This window comes from Hippoglossus stenolepis, chromosome 1 (assembly GCF_022539355.2).
Source record: "Hippoglossus stenolepis isolate QCI-W04-F060 chromosome 1, HSTE1.2, whole genome shotgun sequence".
In the NCBI taxonomy this organism is placed as follows: domain Eukaryota; kingdom Metazoa; phylum Chordata; class Actinopteri; order Pleuronectiformes; family Pleuronectidae; genus Hippoglossus; species Hippoglossus stenolepis.
The window spans coordinates 4,075,984-4,097,283 of record NC_061483.1 but is presented as its reverse complement, the minus strand read 5'-3'; the positions used below and the strand labels follow the sequence as shown (position 1 = coordinate 4,097,283).

Here is a 21,300-nt window from a genome sequence, read left to right as displayed (position 1 = left end):
ACGTCGTCGTCCATCATCGGTGTTTCGGGATGTTTCCCAACAAACCACAGGAGATCACAAATGAGTCGGGGCATCACAGGGGAACGCCTGCGTAATTACATCTCTTGGTAACAACTCTATGACAACAGAGGACAAAAATACCCCCACAACAAGAGAGACAACAAGAGAGACAACAGGAGTCATGTCGTGCAGTAGAGAGACCTGCAAGTGTTTTGGCTGTTTAAGAGTTTTAAAACTGTGTCAGACGATGGGTTTGGTGGTTTCCAGTGACATGTATAATGATGTTGCTTTAAACCATCTTATATCATCATGGATACAGATTCGTGTTTTATTACATGTTTATTTTTGTCTGTCTCCTGATCATTTATGTATTTATCCAGAGAAGCAGTTTATTAGCCGGGGTTTGCTGCGAGCTTCATAAACTCAGGGTTTCTTACCTATAGATTTTCCAAGATGGACTTTTAAAGGGAAAATGTGCAACTTTTCATTTAGATTTTTTGGGGTGTAGAAAACAACAAATAAAGCGCCAAATATTAGAGCATCTACATATGTTGTATTTGAGTTGTTTTTTTAACCTAAATATTCAAAAAGAGAAGTGGAAATAGGACGAATAGAGTTACATGTTTTCTGGAACAAGCTCATTCAACAGAAATGGGGATAAAGAATGAAACTGCATGAGGTCAACTTCTATACAGACGATACTCTGTATGAACATCCTCAGTCGAGCTGGAACAATTGGGTGATTAATCATAAAATTAATTGGAATTGAATAAAAAATCAATCTTGGATAATTGATTAATCGTTAAGTTATTATTTAGGAAAAGAAAACTTCCTTGAGGAGCTCATTGACCACATCTGCCATAGTTACTTTTTGAAACATCAATACTTCAAGTGTTTTAAAAAATCGTTGCCAGATGAAACTGTGAAAAACCAAAACGTTGGCAGCAAAGTGGAAGCTCCTTTCATGTTCTCTCCATATTCAACTAATTAGTCAGTTAATCAAGAACCTAATTGTGAGATTAATCACTCAAAGGAAACGTCTCTCGTTCCAGCTTTGCTTCCCGGAGCCACGAGGACGACGCAGCGTGTTGTAGAAGTGGGATAACGTTGTGCCGGGGCTCTTCTCTTGACTCTAGCGGAGGCACTAGTGGATGTTCAGGCAGCTGTCATCGCAGCTCTGGAGCATCTACTTCTGAAAGGGCATCCGTCAGTCTCTCTCTCTCTCTCTCTCTCTCTCTCTCTCTCTTACTTCTTAAGTGCCTGCAGATGAATCAAACCGCTCCAGCTCAACTCAAACTGGAGCTGCGCCACCCACAGCGGCTGAAAGACGTCGGCATTGTGCTCCGCGAGGGCACGCCTGCAATTTGAGTCAGTGCTCCCATCTCGATGTCGAGATCCAGCCTGAGACGTCTTGGAATCCCTGATGGTTGAAATATATCGGCGAGACAGGAGCATGTGTTTTTTCTTTGACATTTTTTTGGAAATACATGATGCAAAAAAAAAAAATAATCCCAAAAGCAGAAAAAGTAAAACAGTGAAAAGAACTGGAGCATCATTGGACGAGAAGAAAAAAAAAGAGGAAATGCCTGAAAGTAGAGCACATCCTAATAAGATGGCAGATGTATCATGTTTAATGGATGAAATGACCCAAATTCCTTCACCCCCAGCTCGGCACAGGAGATAAGGCCGGTGTTACCTACAGTATGCAGATGAAGATAGAGTCTAATCTGGCTTTGTCACCACGATTCCCAAAGGAGCCGTGGTCTGCTTCCTCCCTGTCTCAGATATCTGTAATTACCTCACCTCAGCGATGACCTTACCTGTTGATAGAGGCTCCTGCCCTTTCCCGATAAGACACAACTATTACAGGTGCAGATACATTCTGAGAGGGGGGGGGAATAAAGAGATGGAGAGGCTGGTAAGAACATGTCTGTGTATGTGTGTATCCCCTGGGTCTCCTTGGTGCGCCTCCTCCTCCTCCTCCTCCTCACCGCTGCTACAAGGGGCCAAAGCTGGGGAGCCTGCTCACAGGGGGTGGGGGTCGGCCCCCCCCGCGGAGCTTGGTGCAGGGAGGCTCCAGTAATGACACACTCCATCACACCTGACACGAGACAACATGAAACCCCCCCGAGACTGGAGAAGGTTTACTACAGGGACGAGTAACAGCTTCAAACCCCGGCCTCTTAAAACAAAGACAAATACTCGAGCGGCACCGTGATGGCGGCTCGGTGAGGGATAATGATGACGGAAGGCTCACGCAGTGTTCGTCCCACGGATCGTGACCCGGGAGCCGAGATACCTTCAATCACACAGCGAGATATTAAGGGAACGGTTCGCCGACAAGTCTGACGTCTGATGAAGAGCAGAAATATGAGGAAGTAACAACCATACCTCCGGTTTGAATCTTGATGTTTCCCTTTTACTGACGTCCAAGAACGATTAGCGCCATAGACTGTATATAAACAATGAAATGGACCCTTCCCGAAATGAAGCCGAAACATCTGGATGTCCCCCTGGTGCTGGGTGGTAAAGATCATGAAAACTCTCCTCCTCCATGTTAGCAGATGGGACATGGACCAAACTATACTTAAAATACAAGACTGGCTCGTGATTGGCAGGACCTCTACACCACGGATCCACTCCACCGTCACTATACTGCACAAATATACGTCAAAGGTGCCATATCCAACATATTTTGGATAATTTTTTTGTACTGTAAGATGAAGTGGAAACTTAATATCCATCTCGATGTACAAATCAGGAAGTGATGAGTCTTTTAAAAGCAAATCCAAATATATAAAATTTCCCCGACTGTCTTCTGTGCAGACTATCAAACAGAAAAAAGCAAATATCACTGATGCATGAAATAGAAAGGAAAGAAAAATCCAAGCCGATTTGCACCAGATTTATTCACATCATGTTGAAACAGTGCTCGTTCATGCCTTAAATAAATTCCAGGTGAAGAGTGCAACTTGATGGAAAATGGGTGTTAACAGTTGCATCAGTGCGATGGCAGGCGAGAGAAAAAAAAGATGCCAGTCGGCCGGCGGAGGTTTTGTCTGCAACAGGAGCACGTTACAGAAAGTCAGTCGTGGGAAAAGACTCCATTCATTGACATTTAAAATGTTCCTTCATTAGGCTGCAGGGGGCAGGAGGAGTAATTACTCTGAGAGGCCTGTATGAGCTGCTGCAGCGTCCCATTGATCTAAATGTGGGTTATTCTGCTGGAGCTGCCCCATTGATTAGAGACCCGAGGGCCACGTATAATTTCCTCTGCGCTTTCCACCTGCGCGCTCTGTGTCCAGTGCAGCTGCCACAATGCAAAACCAGCCAGTCAGACAAAAGAGTTCTCTGCTCAGAGACAGCGGACGGGTATCTGGAGCCCGGCGCTGCTTGCCAAGAACAAGGGCAAAGGTGTCAAGGTTAGAAACAGCATCGGGTGGCGTTATTAACCTGATTATCCTTCGCCGTGCAGCCCCCTCCTCTGAGCGGGGGCGTCGATGATCAGGTAATGAAGTAATGGATGCTTGCTGCTCCGCTGAGCAGAGCTGACACTGCCCTTCAGAGGAAATTAAAACCTTACACCTGAATTGCTTATGTGGAGCAACATTTCCAGTTCTTCATGCATCACTAAACCAAGACGCACATCTACCCACGTGTGTATACACTACTTATCCTGTGGCATATATAAAAAAAGGAGATGCAAAAGCAAAGAAGTGCGAGAAAGAATAATGGACGGAAAGAAACAGTATTATCAGATGAAGTTTCCCTTTATAGCAACTCTCTCATTTATCTAATGTTCCATTCCACTCTTACAGCCTTGTTCTTGTCCTAATGATAGTTTTGGCCGAGCTGATGAGCTGCTTAGCAGGTAAGAAAAAAAAAAACCTTCCGGCTCAGTGGCCTCTTTAATGAGCAAAGCAGAATGTCATTTTCTGCCTGCTGGTCACAAAAGCTGTACGGAGTCATATCATTACGAGATCTTTAAGGAGGAGAGCTCTCCATGTCTCTCCTCCTCCTCCTCCTCCTCTCGAGTGGGAGCCATCAGTCCACTTCCTGGCACGCTAACAGCTTCGCCGTGAAAGCTCAACGAACAAAAGAAGATAAATACTGTGCAGCAGGTACAAAAAGAAACAGTTGAATGGATTCGATGGTGCAGAATCCAATGAAAATATCATGGTGGGCGGTATTTCATCAGTTCTACAATCGACATTACTCATTAAAAGAGATAGAGTCTGCTCATATTCAGGTTGGTAATTTTAATTGTGTTGTCATTTGAAAAGGTCACTTTCCTCCGACTGTGCACTGCTGCAGCTCCTCCATTCAGCTTCTGTCTGAAACACTTGGTTTTAGCTCCTGACTCTTCGAGTTCTTCTCAGGTGAATTGGAAACGTTGGCCTCCGCTCTCGCTTTTTTAGAAGGTGCACCGACGAGCCGCTAGGCGTGCATCATGCAAATGTGGACCGTACATCACGATGGGGCGGAAGTATCGCCTACAGACGAGCAGCAGCTTCAGTTCTGTGGGGGAGCTCACACAGACGTTGTGCTTTTTAACTTTGCACAAATAACCTGTATAACAGAGCAGGGCGAAGAATACATCATAGATTCAAAGTCCAGAAGCCCTAAACCCAAAGATATATTCAGTTTACAGTGACACAAAACTCAAAATAAACTAAAACCACTAAAATCGGAGAACGTGGAACAAGTACTTTGCTTTGAAAATGTCTAAAACAATTAACTCATTGTCAGAACTGTAGTAAACTTTCTTTTGGAGGATGAAATAAGACGATAACCAAAATAAACGAATCATTTCAGCAGCGGACTCGTGCAAACCTCGGTCTGATTCGTGCACTTCTCGCCTTCAGTCTGCAACAGAATCTTCACACCGTGGTCGCAGCACATGGTCTGTTCGTTTCACAACACTTCAGCAGAGATCGACCCGTATAATCAGCTGTTCTGGAGATTAAACAGGACGTCGTTCCACACGCAGCCGTCATGAGACAGAACAGAGAAGCGAAGAAGAAAGATTTCAGCCTTCACACACACGCACCGGAAACCCAGACTGCTGCCGTGTGATTTGAGAAAATGTACTCGGCGCTCGCTAACCCTCGCAGCTTATTCCTAATGAAACCAATAACAGCCGCTCTTTCAGCCACAACAGCAGCGCGTTAAGGCCGCGGCTACATCTTAAACATTTATGTCCGCGGATGATTTATGGGCCAAATGAGATGAATAATGTAGCTCGGGGCTACGTTGTTAGCCAATCGTCCGATTAATTCAGGCCACGTAAACACTCCTTCATTATCACGTCCTCATGCTGCTCGAGCATCTGCTCCTCTGACGGCGGCTGAAGCGAGCGTCCACCGGCGTCCACCCGTCCCCCTCAACAACAGGTAGCTGCACTCCATCGGTCGCAGACACTCGTAACCAGCGCTGATAATTCCAAACGTGTGATTGAGAGGGAAACCTTGGAGGGATGATGATGCAACCTGGCGCCACTTTCTGGTGCCAATTGGCGTAATTAGGCAAAACGTCTCAAACTGCCAAAGGAAATATCACTTCAGATTTGGATAAGATTTAGCATCTTGTTACCGTTTCACTTTCTTCTTTCCTTAATGACTCTCGAGGGGGGAAACAGAGCAGAGGACATACTCAGCAGGTTTTTAATTTCCTCTTTTTTTTTTATTTCCTCTCAAGAAATTTGTCACCTGGGCATCGCGAGGCGTGACTAACACAAAGCCTGTCTGAGCCTCGCAAACACTAAACGGCAGAAACTTGTAAATGAGGTGCGATTGTTATTCAGTTATTCGGCTCCTCCATAAGTAAAGCTCGTCACTGATGAGCGTACAGAGCACGAAGCTGTGACACCCACGTTCCTCCCGAACAGAAACCTCCAGCATAAAGAAGAGTAAACACACACACACACAATGAAGTGCCCTTAACCAAATCTCTGAAATATAAAGAAGGAGCCGAGGCCTCAGACAGAAGCAAACAAAAAGAAAGATGTTCAGCTGATAACATTAAGATACATCATCGTCTGACCTACGATATTTACTGTATTGTATTCATTCAGCACAGTTTGTGTGCTATGGGAGAATATTAAGAACTGTCAGAGGTTCAGACACTTTGGATGAACTGTTTATAACCTGTGTGTTAGTATTTCATGACCTATATGACTTTTTGTACAGATGTGTATCAGCCTTTCTTGTTCTGAATTTACCTCAGTGAGTCAAATGTGATGAATATGATAAATAATTGTCCAACAACAAGATCAAGTTTCAATTAACCAACATGTTTAAGTTCACTATGGTTCATTGTTGCTGCATTTAGTTAATATCGTGCATTTCTTAAACAAAATCGATGATAAATTATCTTTCTAAATTTAAAATTAGCTTTGTTGACCAAAACTGACAACTTTAAAGTCAACGATTCTTTTATGATGTTGACAAAACATGTATGAAAAGAAGAAAACATCTTATGTAAAATAATAACAAGCGTGTGCACAGGAAGTTCCTGGTTGTCATTTTCTGCAGGAAATTCAAATGAACAGAGATAAACTGAGCTCTGTCCCCGTCACAGATTCCCACGTTCCCTCTTGTCAAGAACTGTCTCCGTCAATAATTACAAAAATCTTATTTTAGGTTGGAGACCCACTACAAACAGACAGTGACACGTTTCATTCACACCTCCCGGATCCATTCTGAGCCTCAGTAATTGTCTCATCAACATATATATTGTTACTTGTGCTTGTAAATGCATTTCTTCTGCTGGATGTTTTTTCTTTTCTTTTCTCTCATTCAGCGAGAATGTGGCTGTGCACTAATTAGGGCAGAAGCATGACCTATGGATGAGCTAAATACGAGGAGGCCGTTTTGGTCCAGAGAGCTGTTGCCATGACAACACAGTCCTCATTCACTAGGAAGGACTCGAAGTTTTGGGGGAAACTTGTGACGTTGAGCTGCTTTCAGACACAAACTGGACTTTACAGATCCTCCGTACTTTCTCCGGTGGAGGTGGGCGTGTGTGACGCTCCGTAGATTCTGTGATCTTCATCCGCCTGATGAAGACCATGGATACTTCCTGTCTCTGTCTCTTGCACGTGCATGTAAAGGTTGTAAAAGTCAAAAAGCCCAAACTCTGTGTTAAAGAAAACACTGTAGCTCCTTAAACACCGTGTCAGTAGTTTGGCTGATTCTACCGCGTCGGTTTCACGTACAACATATCCAATAATAAGCAAAGTACAAAGTTTGCTATGGACATTAAGTGTTGAATGGTTTTATCTGAACGACCCTGTGACCTTTCCAATGCTGCTGCTGCAGGACTCAACGTGGATTTTACCGCTTTATCAGGCTCTAAGTGCAGCAAACTGTTCAGTCTGTGGAGTAGTTTTTGTTCTGTAGGTACCAGTGGCTCTTTAGACTTTCAGGTGAAAAACGAATTGATGTGCACACTAGGCACAGAGCAGAGGAAACCAAACAGGGGGTTGACTAGCTCTGGAGAGAGGGGGAGCTTTTGTTTGGAGCCAATTTCTGTGCTGTATCCCAAAAGAAGGAGCCAACACAGAAAACCACTCACTTTCAACTCAACCCTGCTTGAAGATGTGCTTTCATACCACATCTGAAGTTTACAGGGATTTGGCTAAACTGGTGCCAAGCGGGGAGGGACTGTGCTGAGAGCGTCGACGGCCCCCGGAGAAACACCAGCCATGAAATGACCTTCTGTGAGCAGGGGACAACCGTGTGGTCGTAAGTGACGAGCACCGCCAATGTCATTACTGCGATTAGCCATTCAGGGTCCAAAACAAAGAGCTGACTGAGGGCATGTGCACTGGGTGTCTGCCATTAATTCAATTATGGAAAATTTGGAGATTGCAATTACACACTATAGTTCTGCAAGTGTGTGACCTTGTCTGAGCTCCACTGTGGCACGACTGCAGGTAATATCACACAAATGTGTGCGTGGGAGAGAAATGACAGAGGATATGTTCGGCTGAGAACCATTTGAAAATGATAGGCGGAGGAGGTGGAGGAGGTGGAGGACAGGAAAGGTTATTGACTCTGCATTAGGGAACCCGGCGCAGCCATCCTCTCACCCCACACATCCCGGATGCAGAAACACTTCACCATTTCAATATTTACCATTATCTCTCCACGTCTGAGCTGTTCTGTGCAACTGCTCCTGAAGATGCTGCCCGAGCAAAACAGAAAGTTCATTTTTCATCTAGACGGAGGAGGAGGCACAGACCTTTTTATTCCCACAGAGGTGCAGACACACACACAACAGCAGTTTGAGGTCAGCAAAAGCAATTAAAACAAGTTTTATTAGAATGAAAGAAGCTTAACTTTAGCTGCTGTATCGTTATTTTTGAGCTAGAATATTTATTCTTATGATAATAATATTGCATCTCAACTTTAACCAAGACCTGGAAACGTGTCAATTATTGATTTCAGTATTTGGATGCATATCAAGCATCTGAAGATAAATCGAGTTCCCTAACACAACGCTGGAGTTTTATCAGGACTATGAACACTGGCCAGGAGAGAGATATGGTTTTAATTTTAAAGTAAACGAAAAATGATAGATGCTTTTAAACAGGACAAGAAAATAAAACCACAAAAATCGTAGATATAAGAGAGATTATACATGGAGTTGACGTAACTGATAGAATAAAATGAATGTTACGGTATAAAAACATTAAAACTAAATTTTTAGAATCTCAATAATCATTATTTAGTTTATTGAAGTAATAATCATACAATAAGTTTTAACAGCTTCTTGAAAATATCATCAAAAGTTAGTTTTCTAATATGTGGTGATGTGATGATGCTTTAAATATTGTGTATAAAACATTTAGAGGCAGATTCCCGAACCTGCTTTTAATCTCCTCTCTCTGTGCCAGTTATTCAAATATACCTCATTTAAAAGATATTCGTTTGCTCTTCTTGATCATTTAAGTGTAAATGTGTGATCCTCACCTGACTTGTTACTTCATACCGTGACCTCTCAGTGAGATGAATCATTTGGTTTTGAGTTTGCATGTTCTCCTCTGACAGGCGACCTTTTCAAAGTGTTCCTTCAGATCGCAGCGGAGGAATCCAGACGCTGCTGAACTCCATCAACTTCCAGTAAAAGTCTAGAATTGCAACTAATATTTCAGCTTTGCCAAACTCACGAGGACACACATTTAAGGGCAGACATTTATTCAACGCAACCATGTGACTGATTGTGATCGTTAATGAAGATGAAGTTTATCGATGTGTTGCCCAGAAGAAACATCATTAGAGACCGAGACTGAAACGTTGTCAGACAAGAGGAGAAAAATGTCCAGAGTCGTTAAAGAACAAAACTAGGATTAGTTAAACGCTGCTCATTTACTCTGAATGGGATGATGTCATGTGTTGTTGTTCTGTTGTGTCACTGTAGAAACTCTTCATGCTGCAATGGAGGCGCCAGCCAATCAAATCCTGTTCCTGCCAAAGAGGATGTGGAGTGTGTTCCTCTGATAGGGGATTTTATTTCCTGTGTTCTTTAGCATCGTATAGTTTTGCTAAGGTAACTGCAAAATGCAAAAGCAATTATGTTTTATAACAAGTGAAATAGTAACTAGACGTTTTCTGTGTTACAGGGAAAAGTTGTTTATGAACACATTGCATGTTAATACTGAAAATGTGAATAATACGTTCATGTTAATAAACACTCCATTTATTCACAAATATGTTTCCGCTGAAAAGAATCCATTTATATTTGCTCTTGCATCTTATGAAAATGTATAGATGTATAATGTATATAATGTACAGTCACTCTTATTGGTGGCAACGTCGATTGATAATTAATCTTCACGTCTGTACATTATACAGTAAACTGCATGTCGGTGCATGTTTATTAAAAAACTTTTCCCCCCTTTTACAAAGCAGTTCATTGACAAGCTTCATCTCAGCTGGAGGCGACGCTGCGTCTCTGTGCTCCCTCAGCGTGTCGCCCCTCACATCTCTACTTCTGTGATGTTTCCTTCACATCAACTTCAGACAATAACAGATTAAGTTCTAATCCTAACCCAAAAGGTAAAAGTCCTTCACGAGGACACGGCGACTGCAGGCGCTCTGCAGTCCAACAAAAGTGATCGAAGCTGTTGACCTGCAGGAAAGCAGCGGATTAAACCAACACCGCCAAAGACACAGGTGTGTGTGTGTGGGGATATCGAGAAAGATCTAGTCAGTGCAACAGAAGAAAAACGCTGCTGTTTCCTGTTTTTGCATTCAGCAACAAATCTGAAATCCTGCTACACTCACAGCAACAGTTCCTGATTAAAAGTTATTTTATTCCAATAAATCAGTTTATTAATGAATCCCATTGTCGATCCTTAAATGTTAATTCACAAGATGACGAACACAAATGGAGTTATGCAGAAAAAACTGCAGATTGTGAATATCTATCAGACTTTACAAATGGAGAGCCGTCTGTAAGGAACAGAGCGATTCCATCTTCCCCGACAGGAGCGACGTGTGAAATACAGATGAGGAAGAAAGAGAACGTTCCCTTCATTTGAATGTGATGATGATGACGGTGATGATGACGGTGATGATGATGGTGATGAGAAACGTGGGTCAAAGACGTTTAAACGCAGACGGAATTCATTACGGAGTCCGGACTGATTATTTGCGGCGGCAAAAGCAGGAGAGAGAAATGTGTCATTGAGAAGTGATGTATTAAATTCCCAGAATGCCCTTTGGTAACCTCCAAAGAAGAGACGGCTAAAGGACGACTAACCCCATAAGGTCTCCACTTCTGAAATCTGTTCAGACCTGGTTTTAACATCTAATCTCCGGGGATCTCATCCCAGCTACAGGTGTGGATTACCCACGATGCATTGAGGACACATTTGGCTCATCAGTTCACACCTGACATTAGATGGCGTCTCCACGGGCGTCTTCAGTGACGACTCGTTATCGGATCTCACTTCTCTGCTCTGATGGAAACACATATCACTTTTACGTCTGCAAAGACCGAGGTGATTGTTTGATTAGAGTTCATCTTGCATCGCAGCAGCAGCAGCAGCAGCTTCATTAGAAACATAACAATTAAAATGAGAAAAACAAATGATTAATTAAACTTTGTATCCACTGTGTTGTACAGATTGTCATCATGTGCTATTCTGAGGTTTCTGCAGCTTTCAACAAGGACTTTAATGAATCAATGATATATGTCAATTAGAGACATAGATTTCAAGCTATGGAGGAACATCAGAGTCACATAATTACTTACGTTTCCTCATAATTTAAGATGATTTAAGTTGAAGTTGCCAAGAAGAGACTAAACCTCAGTGCTCCACACTATCTCTGAAACTACAGACAGAGACGGCACATATCCACAGTCTGAGGGAACTGAGATCAATTCTTTACAATACAATACTTATACATACAAGCCAGTAGCCAGTCAGATTGACCTTCAGCCTCAGTCTACCCTCAGGTTCGGCCTGTGACGTTGATCACAAGGACAAAACACTTTAATGACACTAAGGTGAAGTTAAGTCCCCAACACCTGCTAACACCTGCTAACACCTGCTAACATCTACTGGTAGTTGGTAACTTTAATTGTGCAGAAGACCCTCAAACGTACAAGGGACATTCACCAGCTTGTCCTATATTCTAAAATGATTTATGTGCAACTGAAGTAGCGTTATATGAGATTTAACTAAATGAAGACATACCTTAACATGCAGATATAGATATTAAATGTGTAAACGTGTATTTAAGACATATACAGCCTATGGGGAGAGGAGGGACTGTGCAAAATAAATCAACTGTGCTCCGCTCGAGAAGATTTCACTCATCGGAACAAGTAAAACAAAAAAACACAAACTGAATATTTGTACTCGGTGGTCAAGGTTAGCATTTTGGCTGCGGCCACGAATAAATAAATCAATGCATGTGAAACACTGAGAAGAGTAAAAACCACTGAGGGTAACAGTATTAAAGGATTATTAATCCTTCTATTAGAACCACCAGGTTTTAACACGAGCCCAGAAAACCCCACACCTTGCTCTGTGTGTGTGTCTGTGTGTGTGTGTCTGTGTGTGTGTGTGTGTGTGTGTGTGTGTGTGTGTGTGTGTGTGTGTGTGTGTGTGTGTGTGTGTGTGTGTGTGTGTGTGTGTGTGTGTGTGTGTGTGTGTGTGTGTGTGTCTGTGTGTGTGTGTGTGTGAAAGCAGGTACTGTGAAGGGCAAAGAAACTGAACGGTGAAAGTTCACCTGCAGACGTGAGGATTAACTGCACTCTCACATTTATGGATGCTTAAAACCATTTAATGAGCCTTGAAATCAATAAAGTGCTGTTTAGTGCACAAATCAAATTGCTCTGAGGCTAATGAGTCTGCCAATTTGCTATTAATGGAGAAATCATTCCCGACACTCAGGCGGGAGTGAGATGATGATGTTAGGAGAAATATGATTTTTCCATTTCTTCACTCACTGTTTTTGTTTGTCGTCATCAAAGTCAAATTCACTCGTCCGCCGTCAGAGAGGAGAACGAGAGGAGAAACACAATCGGATTTCTAATTCTTTTTGTTTTTGTGTGGGGTTACTTCATCAGCCGTGGCTCCAGGGATGCCCCCTGAAATCAAATCATCAGTCGGAGAACCCTCAGCCCGTTGACATCCTTCAAGTTGAGTATTCTTTTTGTGTCTGTCGGTGTGTCGTGTACTTCAGGGGACGTTTCAGTCCCCAGAAGTAACTGGAGAGTGAGCGCTGCTCGCTTTCCACACTCCTCCCCGGGCTGATTTCATTCCACTACATCAAATCTTCCAGTTTGCTTTGTAAAAAAAAAAGTTTTGCAGCGGGCACCGGCTGCTGTGGACCCGGGGTGAGTCTGAGGGAGACGGAGGCCACGGCCCGGTCAGACTCAGGGAAAAACTTTATCCTCTGTCTTTGGATTGGAAATGGTGACTTTCAGCTCAGAGCAACTTCACATGTGGTCGGCGTAGTTAGCACAGAGGGATAACATGGCTGGGTTATATGAACACTACTGTCACCCTGAGGTTATCACTGAATCCTGTTCAAAATCCAGCAGTGCCATGAATAATAATAATAATAATAATAATAATAATAATAATAATAATAATAATAATAATAGCTTGATCGACCCTTTCAAGAGACCCACGATACCTTTCATATGTCCATGGGGATAATAGCACAAAACAGGATATAGATGGATGGATAAAGCCGTCCTCGAGAATCTATATATGAAAATGAACAATTATTCAAATTAATTATATAGATGGTGATTCTCAACCTGGGGTCGTTAGCAAATTTCTAGGGGTCACCAGATGGTTGTGGAGAAAGGAATAAAAATAAAGAATATTAAAAATCAAACTGGGCCCGAACAGCACATCCACCGACGCTAATGTCCTTTCTCGCAATATAAAAAAATGTTTACCATTAATTAACTAGATTGTGGAAGTCGCCATATTCTAATTTGTCCTGTCAATTTTCACATTTTAGTTTTTAACACTCCTCATAATGACATAATCCATCTCTAAGTTGCTGCATTGTATGGCTGTGCGCTACATTCCGCCTTTATGCGCCCGCACGGCCATCCATAAAGTTTTTACTGTCCACGCAGTAAGTCTCGTAGTTTCAGCTGCAGGTAAAACCTTCTCTCTTCACTCTTCAGTCTGTGTAACTCTCACTGAAACAGGAGGGAGAGGCAGGGAACAGATCCAGACGATTCCAGAATGACAACTGCAAAATCAGGTTTCTGTGAGTAAACACACAAAGACAGTCAAACTGACACCTTGAGCATAATCCTAATGCAAATCGAGAAAAAAAAACAGAAAATCTGGCAACTGTCGTCCTGTGTTGACAAACTAAATCCAGTCCCCGTGTGAGCCGTCTTCATTAGAGCCCTCGGGGAATTGCGTGATTGGCAATTCTGGACATACTCCGCTCGCTGCAGTGTTCATCAGCATCTAATTACGAGCTTTATCATTGTTGAATTAAGGATGAGAAACAGGCACAGAGTCTCCCGCTGGAAACTCGGCCTCGAATGATGGTAAATAGAGTTCGGTTCAATTGGTTTTCATTTCAGCACTCCGGGCGATGACAATATTTGAGAGAACTTTTGTGGACGAGCTTCCTGTGTTCCTGTCGATACCCGACACTGGTGATGCTCAAGGATTTTCATTCGAGGAGGCAGAGGTCAATGTGGTGAACAGCCAGGAGCTATAGTGGTAAACTGAATGAGCACAGTACATAATGTGCTGTTAAACGGTTTTGGACCAAACACAGAGAACAGCTTGACACAACGAGTCTGAGCTGATGGTCAAAGAAAGAAAAACGACTTGTTACAGCGTCACATCAAAGGAAGGTGTTGTTGTTGTTGTTGTTGTTGTTGTTGCTGCTCTGATGAGAGGAGCCTCGATCTCCGAGTGCTACTTTGATCATGTGACAGCTGAGTCGGTGTCAGCTGGTGCTGCTGCAGCTTGTGTTGAGACGGGAACATGGAAACATGCGATCGGAGCAGAGAGCGGCCGCAGATGAAGAGTTTGACCTTTCTGTTTCCGACCCGCTGCATCGACAGTGAAAAGAGGGACGGTAATTACAAAGCTCTCGATCTCACCTGCCTCGTTTTGTTCTTCTGAGGAAAAAGCATCACACAGCAGCTCAGCATCAACATCCTCACATCCTCTCTCCGCCTCGTGTCACCATTAAATAACTATATATAATATATTTTCGACATGTTTGTGGATTACGTTCGACGTTTTAATATCTTTCATAGTGTGTGATATCCCATATACTTTGCTGAATACACAAGAATTTCACAGTTTTGGATCAATAAAGTTCATCCATCGATCCATCTATTGATATGTTAGAACAAGTCAATGAATTACAGTGCAAAACATTAATATCATAAATATATCAAAAGAATATAACACATCTTTTGCATTTCAAGAATAAAGTTGAAGTGTCGTTAAATAATCCTGCACGTCGACACACAGTTTGTTAACAGCAGTACTGACAACAGTATAACATTTCAAAAGCAAAACAAACAAGACATAAACGATATTAGTGGAAAACCAGAATAGCAGCATTATGTCTTATTGTGGCAGAGCTGTATCATCCAAGCAACGTCAGCGAGTATTGAAGAGACAAGGAAGTGACTCAGTAAACGTGTTTTGGCGGCAGAGTTTAAAAAAAGCAAACTCCTCTTCAATCGTCTCAAATAGCATCAGCCCTCGGTTCCACGGCACTCAGCCCCCGTCAGATGATAAATGACATTCAACCAAACCCAATCAATTTGCTACAGTATCTCTTAATTAACTCAGCTCTTCCCCTTAAAGAACTGTAAGCACGCAAGAAAGTTTTGATTCCAATTTTATCCAATTACATCTCGATCTTTCCTCCCTAATAACAGCCTGATGCTCTCCTTTATCTCCACTACGGTCTCATCCGACAGACGGCGGCTGCAGCGATAATTAATCGACAAACCACCGGCCTGATGGGAATAAAAGGTGTCTGGGAAGAATCGATACTACAATGTCCCCCCGTCCCCCCATGCTGCCGCCATGCATCGTACAGCCCTTCATGCACGAGAGGTCACGGAGCGTTGCTTCTACTCAGATGTATTCTCCTTGTTCGCGGTGCGTCCGTCTGGCAGCTACACCGGGACGAGGACAAGCGATGCCTTCCTGGCTCTCGGGAGGAAGTGTGAGGGTTGAGAACTACCGCAGCCGAGGTGCATGTTTATAGATCAGCTCTGACTGAGCGCTCCGTTAGAAAAGGGGCCATCACCGCCCGATCGATGAGGCGATTATATCATTGTTACCTTCCACTTCATTATGGAACAGTGGGAGCTGCACACACCAGCTCACACTGGGCCTTGTCCTTGCTGGCGAGCACTCATCCACACATTTCATCACATATTTACTTTGATGAACACAGATAGCTCAATGGATAAGTCGTATGTTTCACGCTTGCGTTACCTGTTGCAGTCCACGTGCAGCAGCAGGTGGGAGGCGCTGATGGTGAGGGCGATCTTGTGCCACTGTCCGTCGGCGAGGCGGTAGGGGAAGGACTCGGAGCGCGGCTTCCCTTTGAAGCGGTAGTGGTAGCGGATCTCCTCCCTCACCCCGCTGCTCTCCAGCTCAAAGTAACTGCAGAGGGAAGAGAGGGGGGGTCAGAGGTCAGAGGCGCTTGGTTCTAAGGTCAAAACCAAATGTCTAAACTCATGGAAAACAGAATAAAACATTATCAATACAAAATCTTGTAAAAAGTAGGTGAGGGATTTATTTTGTAGACAGTTAATTGGAGACAAAAATTACCATTTTACATATACGGCCTGTTGGCTGAAGCTCAACCACGACACTAGCTGCCCAATTTCACTGGCAGACTTTGGCCTTTCACGGATACGTAATTGGCGTTTATATTTTCCTGATATGCTGATCTTAATTTTAACTTTTTTGCAAAAGATAACAAAGCAAAAGAAAGTAAAATATATTTTCCAACAATATAAGTAGGTACGAATATCGGTCAATATCTCAATATTCGAAAATAAATCAGCCCAAAGGTCCAGTATGAGCACGACTGATGCAAGATTTGAACCATTTCAAATCAAAGCTAATGAGGTGTGAAAGAAGTGCAGGGGTCTGAATAGACTCCGGGACATATCAAGTGTATCTTGACATTTGAAGACAAAATAACCAACATAATTATTCAACGATTCTTCCTTTCAGATGATTACACATTCACAAAAAGATCATTATGAATATAAAAGTCCATATCTGCCAATAAATAACCCCGATATCCTACACACTGCAATTCCATCACCCAGCAAACAAGTACAGCAACGTGACGTGTGTCCAGTTGATGGTTGAACTAACTGGCTGGAGTTTTCTCTGCAGTGTAAGCTTTGTGTAGAATGGATTTCTCTCAGGTCGTCTCAGCAAACAGAAGAAAGGAATCTGTCTTTGTCCGAGTTTCACCCCCTGTCCTCGCTTTGTGGAGCGACTGCAGGCGTTCGACCTGCAGCTCGTGTGAGCTTTCCTCTCCGTCCTCATCAGCTACAGTGTCATCACAGACGTCCAGGCTCAGACAGCCGCAGCCCGAGAGCCGCAGGCAACCAGTCCTGACATTTCAGCTTCCCTGCAGCTGCAAATGACCCCAGCACAGGAACCAGTGGCTGCTCGGTGCACGTCTCACACACACACACACACAACTTATACTGTTCCTGCAAACACAGCTCTCCAATACATAATCTGAACCTAGATAGAACCTCGCTTATCCCAATATATTCTGATATAAAACTCTCACACACACACACACACACACTCTCTCACTGGATCAAGCCCATTCAATACCGAAGCTCAACAGCTCTCATGCATATTTATGGGAGGGGAGAGTGGACCCACTCCACAGAATATCAATCAAGGCTGTGGGGCGGCAGACGAATCCGTGAAACTGAGGAGAACTCGTAAGAACTCCACACAAACACACGGTGCTGAAGGATAAAAGATCGAGACGTGACTAAAACACGCTTCATTAGGATCGATGTCATCTGTGAATATGGCAGAATTATTACAAATATAAAAATCCAATGTGGCAAGAACATTATCGGATGTTTCGACCGGTTGGAAACAAACCAAACAGCAGGTGAGTCAGGTTTCCTCAACCACTTAAAAGGTTGTGAGTAGGATTTAGTGACATCTAGTGGTGAAGTGTCATGTTGCAGCTGAACCCCCTTCCAAACATGAAATAGAACCTGTGGTAGCTTCAGTTGTCATAGAAACTCAAAAGGTTTGGTTTGTCCAGTCTGGGCTACTGTAAAAAAAACATGGCTGCCTCCGTAGAGAGGACCTGCTCCACATGTAAAGTATTTAAATATAAAGTATTTAAATATAAAGGCTCGTTATCGGTTAAAGAAAACAACAATTAGTACAATTTAGTTGAAACACACTTGTGAAAACATCACTTGGATTATTTTATATTCAATTTCAGCCAATAGATAATTAAGAAACCGTGCACAGTCTAGTACGTGAAAAATGAACTCTCTATAAACTGTGATTGATGTTTACAATGTGAACTTAGATTATTTATATTTTTCACATTGTTTTCGCTAATATGTACGAATGTGGTTCATATGATTTTGTGTTTTCTTGCCCTGACACTTTCTCACCTCGGCCGAGGTCGTCAGGTTTGTTTGATCGTCTGCTAACAGGATTATGCAAAAACTACTCAAAAGATTCCATTGACACTTGGTGGTAGGTTGGGGAACAGACCAAAGAAAAACCCCATTAACTGTTGCAGGGCATTGGATTAAGAGGGCAGATTAAAGAATGATCCGGATGCATCTGATCTCCATACGTGTAAGTGCAACATGGTGGTAGCCTGGGTGGAGGTAAGCGCTCTGCATTTGGCCAGATGTTGCAGAATCCCTGCATCTCATACTGGAACCTCGGTGACAACAGAGGTACTTTCTCTGCACATGTTACGACATCATGTCAGTCGGGCTCCTGTGACCCGACACTGAGATGGTTCACTCGCTGCACTGCAGATTTTAAATCTTTGTTCCCGAAGCAAAACCTCCACTCGCTCTTATGTTCCAAAAACCCCCACCTATATGTGCTTTGATGCTAAATACTGTGAAGGAGAGAAATAGCATGTGATTGTGGTTTTACATATTTCTAAGCTTTTGCATCATCAATCACAGTATAAATAGACAGTATTGCTTGAGGAATAGCTGCATATCTTTCATAGGAATAACCTGCACAGCTCACTCATTCATGCAATTATCAGATTATCATTGGAGACCATTGCAATGTATAAAATCATTGCCACAAATTGAGTGTTGCAGGCAACAAAAGAAAAATACAGGACCGAGATAATGAGAGGAGCTCAAACCTTTCCACCCCCCCCCCGCACAGCAGGCTGTGTTAATACTAAAATAGTTATCACACATAAAATGAACTAGCCTCCCAGGGAAGTGTTTTTTTCTACCACATTAAATTGCTGCTTACGTACCGACGTGCATGTGAGACAGACAGAGAGGCCGACCGGCCAGCTGGGCCGCGCGCCTTTGTGCTGCATGTCATCACTCTGAAATGAAATGAATACATCACTCTGCGGCTGTGGCCGGGCACCGACCTGACAGCTCGTTTCCATCATGCTGCAGGAGCCGCGGCGTCTGATACTCGTCGGCTGGAGAAGAATCATTTGCATCAAACGAGTGAGAAGAAAAAAAACGAGAGCTTCTCCAGCTTCGCCTCTTCCACAGATGGAAGCCTCCTCGGGGCTGCGAGAAACCTGGAAGCACCGAACCAGCGTTATTCTGATTTGACTCATGAAATAATCATCAAAGGCATTAACTCCACTTCACGGCGAGGGTTTGTTTTATGAAGCATTTAGTGGTAGCTATTGTATCCCTGCATTACAGCGTATTTAACGAAGGGGAATAATATATTGGCAGGGGGACCATTTATAATGAATAGTGTTGCATGACAGACACTAAACATGATATATGTTTTCGGTGCTTCTCTGCACAAATACAAACAACGAGCCTTATCAACCATTTTTAAAAGCTGCCTTTTCAGAGCCGATCCTTTCACGGAGCTGCCTCTTCACTAATGGTGACTGCATGGATCGAACACGTCTCTAATGTGAGCATCTTTCAAAAGGAGAAAAAAATCATGTTTGCATATCAAAGAAAATAGAAGTTTTTTGACTAGCTGTGGCAGGGGAAGACTTTTCTGTGATTAGAATGAGTTTAAATTTGATGTGATAGCTAAACGGCCGTGCGTGCCTTCGTTTCTGGGCAAAAAAAAACACACTGAAAAGAAGCTGCTCATCTATGAGCTCGACGCAAAAACAATAAACGGAATATATAAATACAACCAAGTAGTTGCTGGTTAAATAATGTGGTGGTGGGGATAAAATATCGAGTAAAAGAATAGACTTTGTGTTGTATTTCAGTCGGTTCATACAAATTGTTCCGCTCAGCACTCAAGTTAAACAATAGCCCACAGGGGATAATGGGATACGAGGGACCATCGAGGACACAGAGCTCGCGGACTCCAAACTTGGACACACAAAGCTGCGCTTCCCCAATTGCGAGCATCCTTTCAAAAGCAACAGGCTCTGTCGGCCAACGATGATGTACTCGCTCCAGGAATGTGGACAAAGCGCCGGAACTGGGACACAGCCTGTCGTCCCGTTTCTACTGTAAACACACAACAGTCGTCTAGGAAAGAAAAATGCTGCGAACTATTCCACACGTTTGTTATGATATTTCTTGCAGGAATTTAACTGTCGGACAACATATCAAACATAACTAGCATGTTCTCCCCCTTTATCTCTACATCTTCACCTTAGCAACAGCTTGTTAGCACAAAAAGTACAAAACCATCTATGTTATGGATGTATTTTTCACTGAAACATGTTCATATGTGTGGATCTGAAGAGATGAGGCTGTTCAATATCACAGCACAACTTGTCTTAGGTGTGAAAACCACAAACAATATTTCAACCACTTCTATGTTAATTGGACGGAGAATAAAAAAGCATAGAGAACAGATGCTGTACAGATGAATAGTTTGTATTGAACAGATCACAACTGTCTGTCTTTGTGTTTATTTATACTCTTGCCTGTTGGGACAGAAATTCCTCCTAAATCGTTTATTTTGGTAGATTTCAGTTTGGAGTTGGAATTAAAACGTGATCTCGGGCTTGAAAAGGTTTCGTTAACCACTTCGATACCTCCAAAGATCCAGCTCCCTTCAGGGCCACGTCTTTTCCCACCGCTGCAAATTAGCTGAGAGGCCACTCGCTGCACCGACCAGATTCCAAATAACGTCTGATGTCTTCATTCAAAGACCAAAGCAGAGGGCTGGATTAACGAGACACTGCTACAGACACCTTTAGCAGCAGGAGACAGCACACGGCTGAGCTGCCCTCCTCAACCTGGAAAACCTTCTTTCAACCTGGATGGAATCACATACAGTGGTTTATCCTTCAGACCGAATCCAAAGCATGGAGCTGCAACACGGAGCAGAAATGTGCAGCTGAACACGCACAGTGTTGCAGTCTACAGCCGTTTTTCACATTTGAGCTCTGGAAAATGTCTGCAGAATAAGGTTGAGTGCTTATGTGAAAATGGCTTTGGAAGCGAAGGACGAGCGAGTGAGTTCATGAGCGATCTCTGGAAAAAACATCCGAGAGAATCAGGGTTTCTCTTTTAACACTTGCAGCAAACCCCCCCACCTCCTTCTAATCGAGCCGTGACCTCACTCACTCTTATATCTCATCATTTATAAGAGAC

The 21,300-nt window shown here is 43.1% G+C and overlaps 1 protein-coding gene across 1 annotated transcript in view; it reads right to left on the bottom strand.

Moving 5' to 3' along the window:
• The window catches only part of LOC118114081 (protein kinase C-binding protein NELL1), a 206,494-nt gene that overhangs the window by 149,212 nt on the left and 35,982 nt on the right, over positions 1–21,300 (bottom strand). Inside the window, exon 4 of the mRNA XM_035164316.2 lies at positions 15,974–16,144. Coding sequence (XP_035020207.1) covers positions 15,974–16,144 — 171 coding nt within the window. The remainder of the gene's footprint in view (positions 1–15,973; positions 16,145–21,300) is intronic.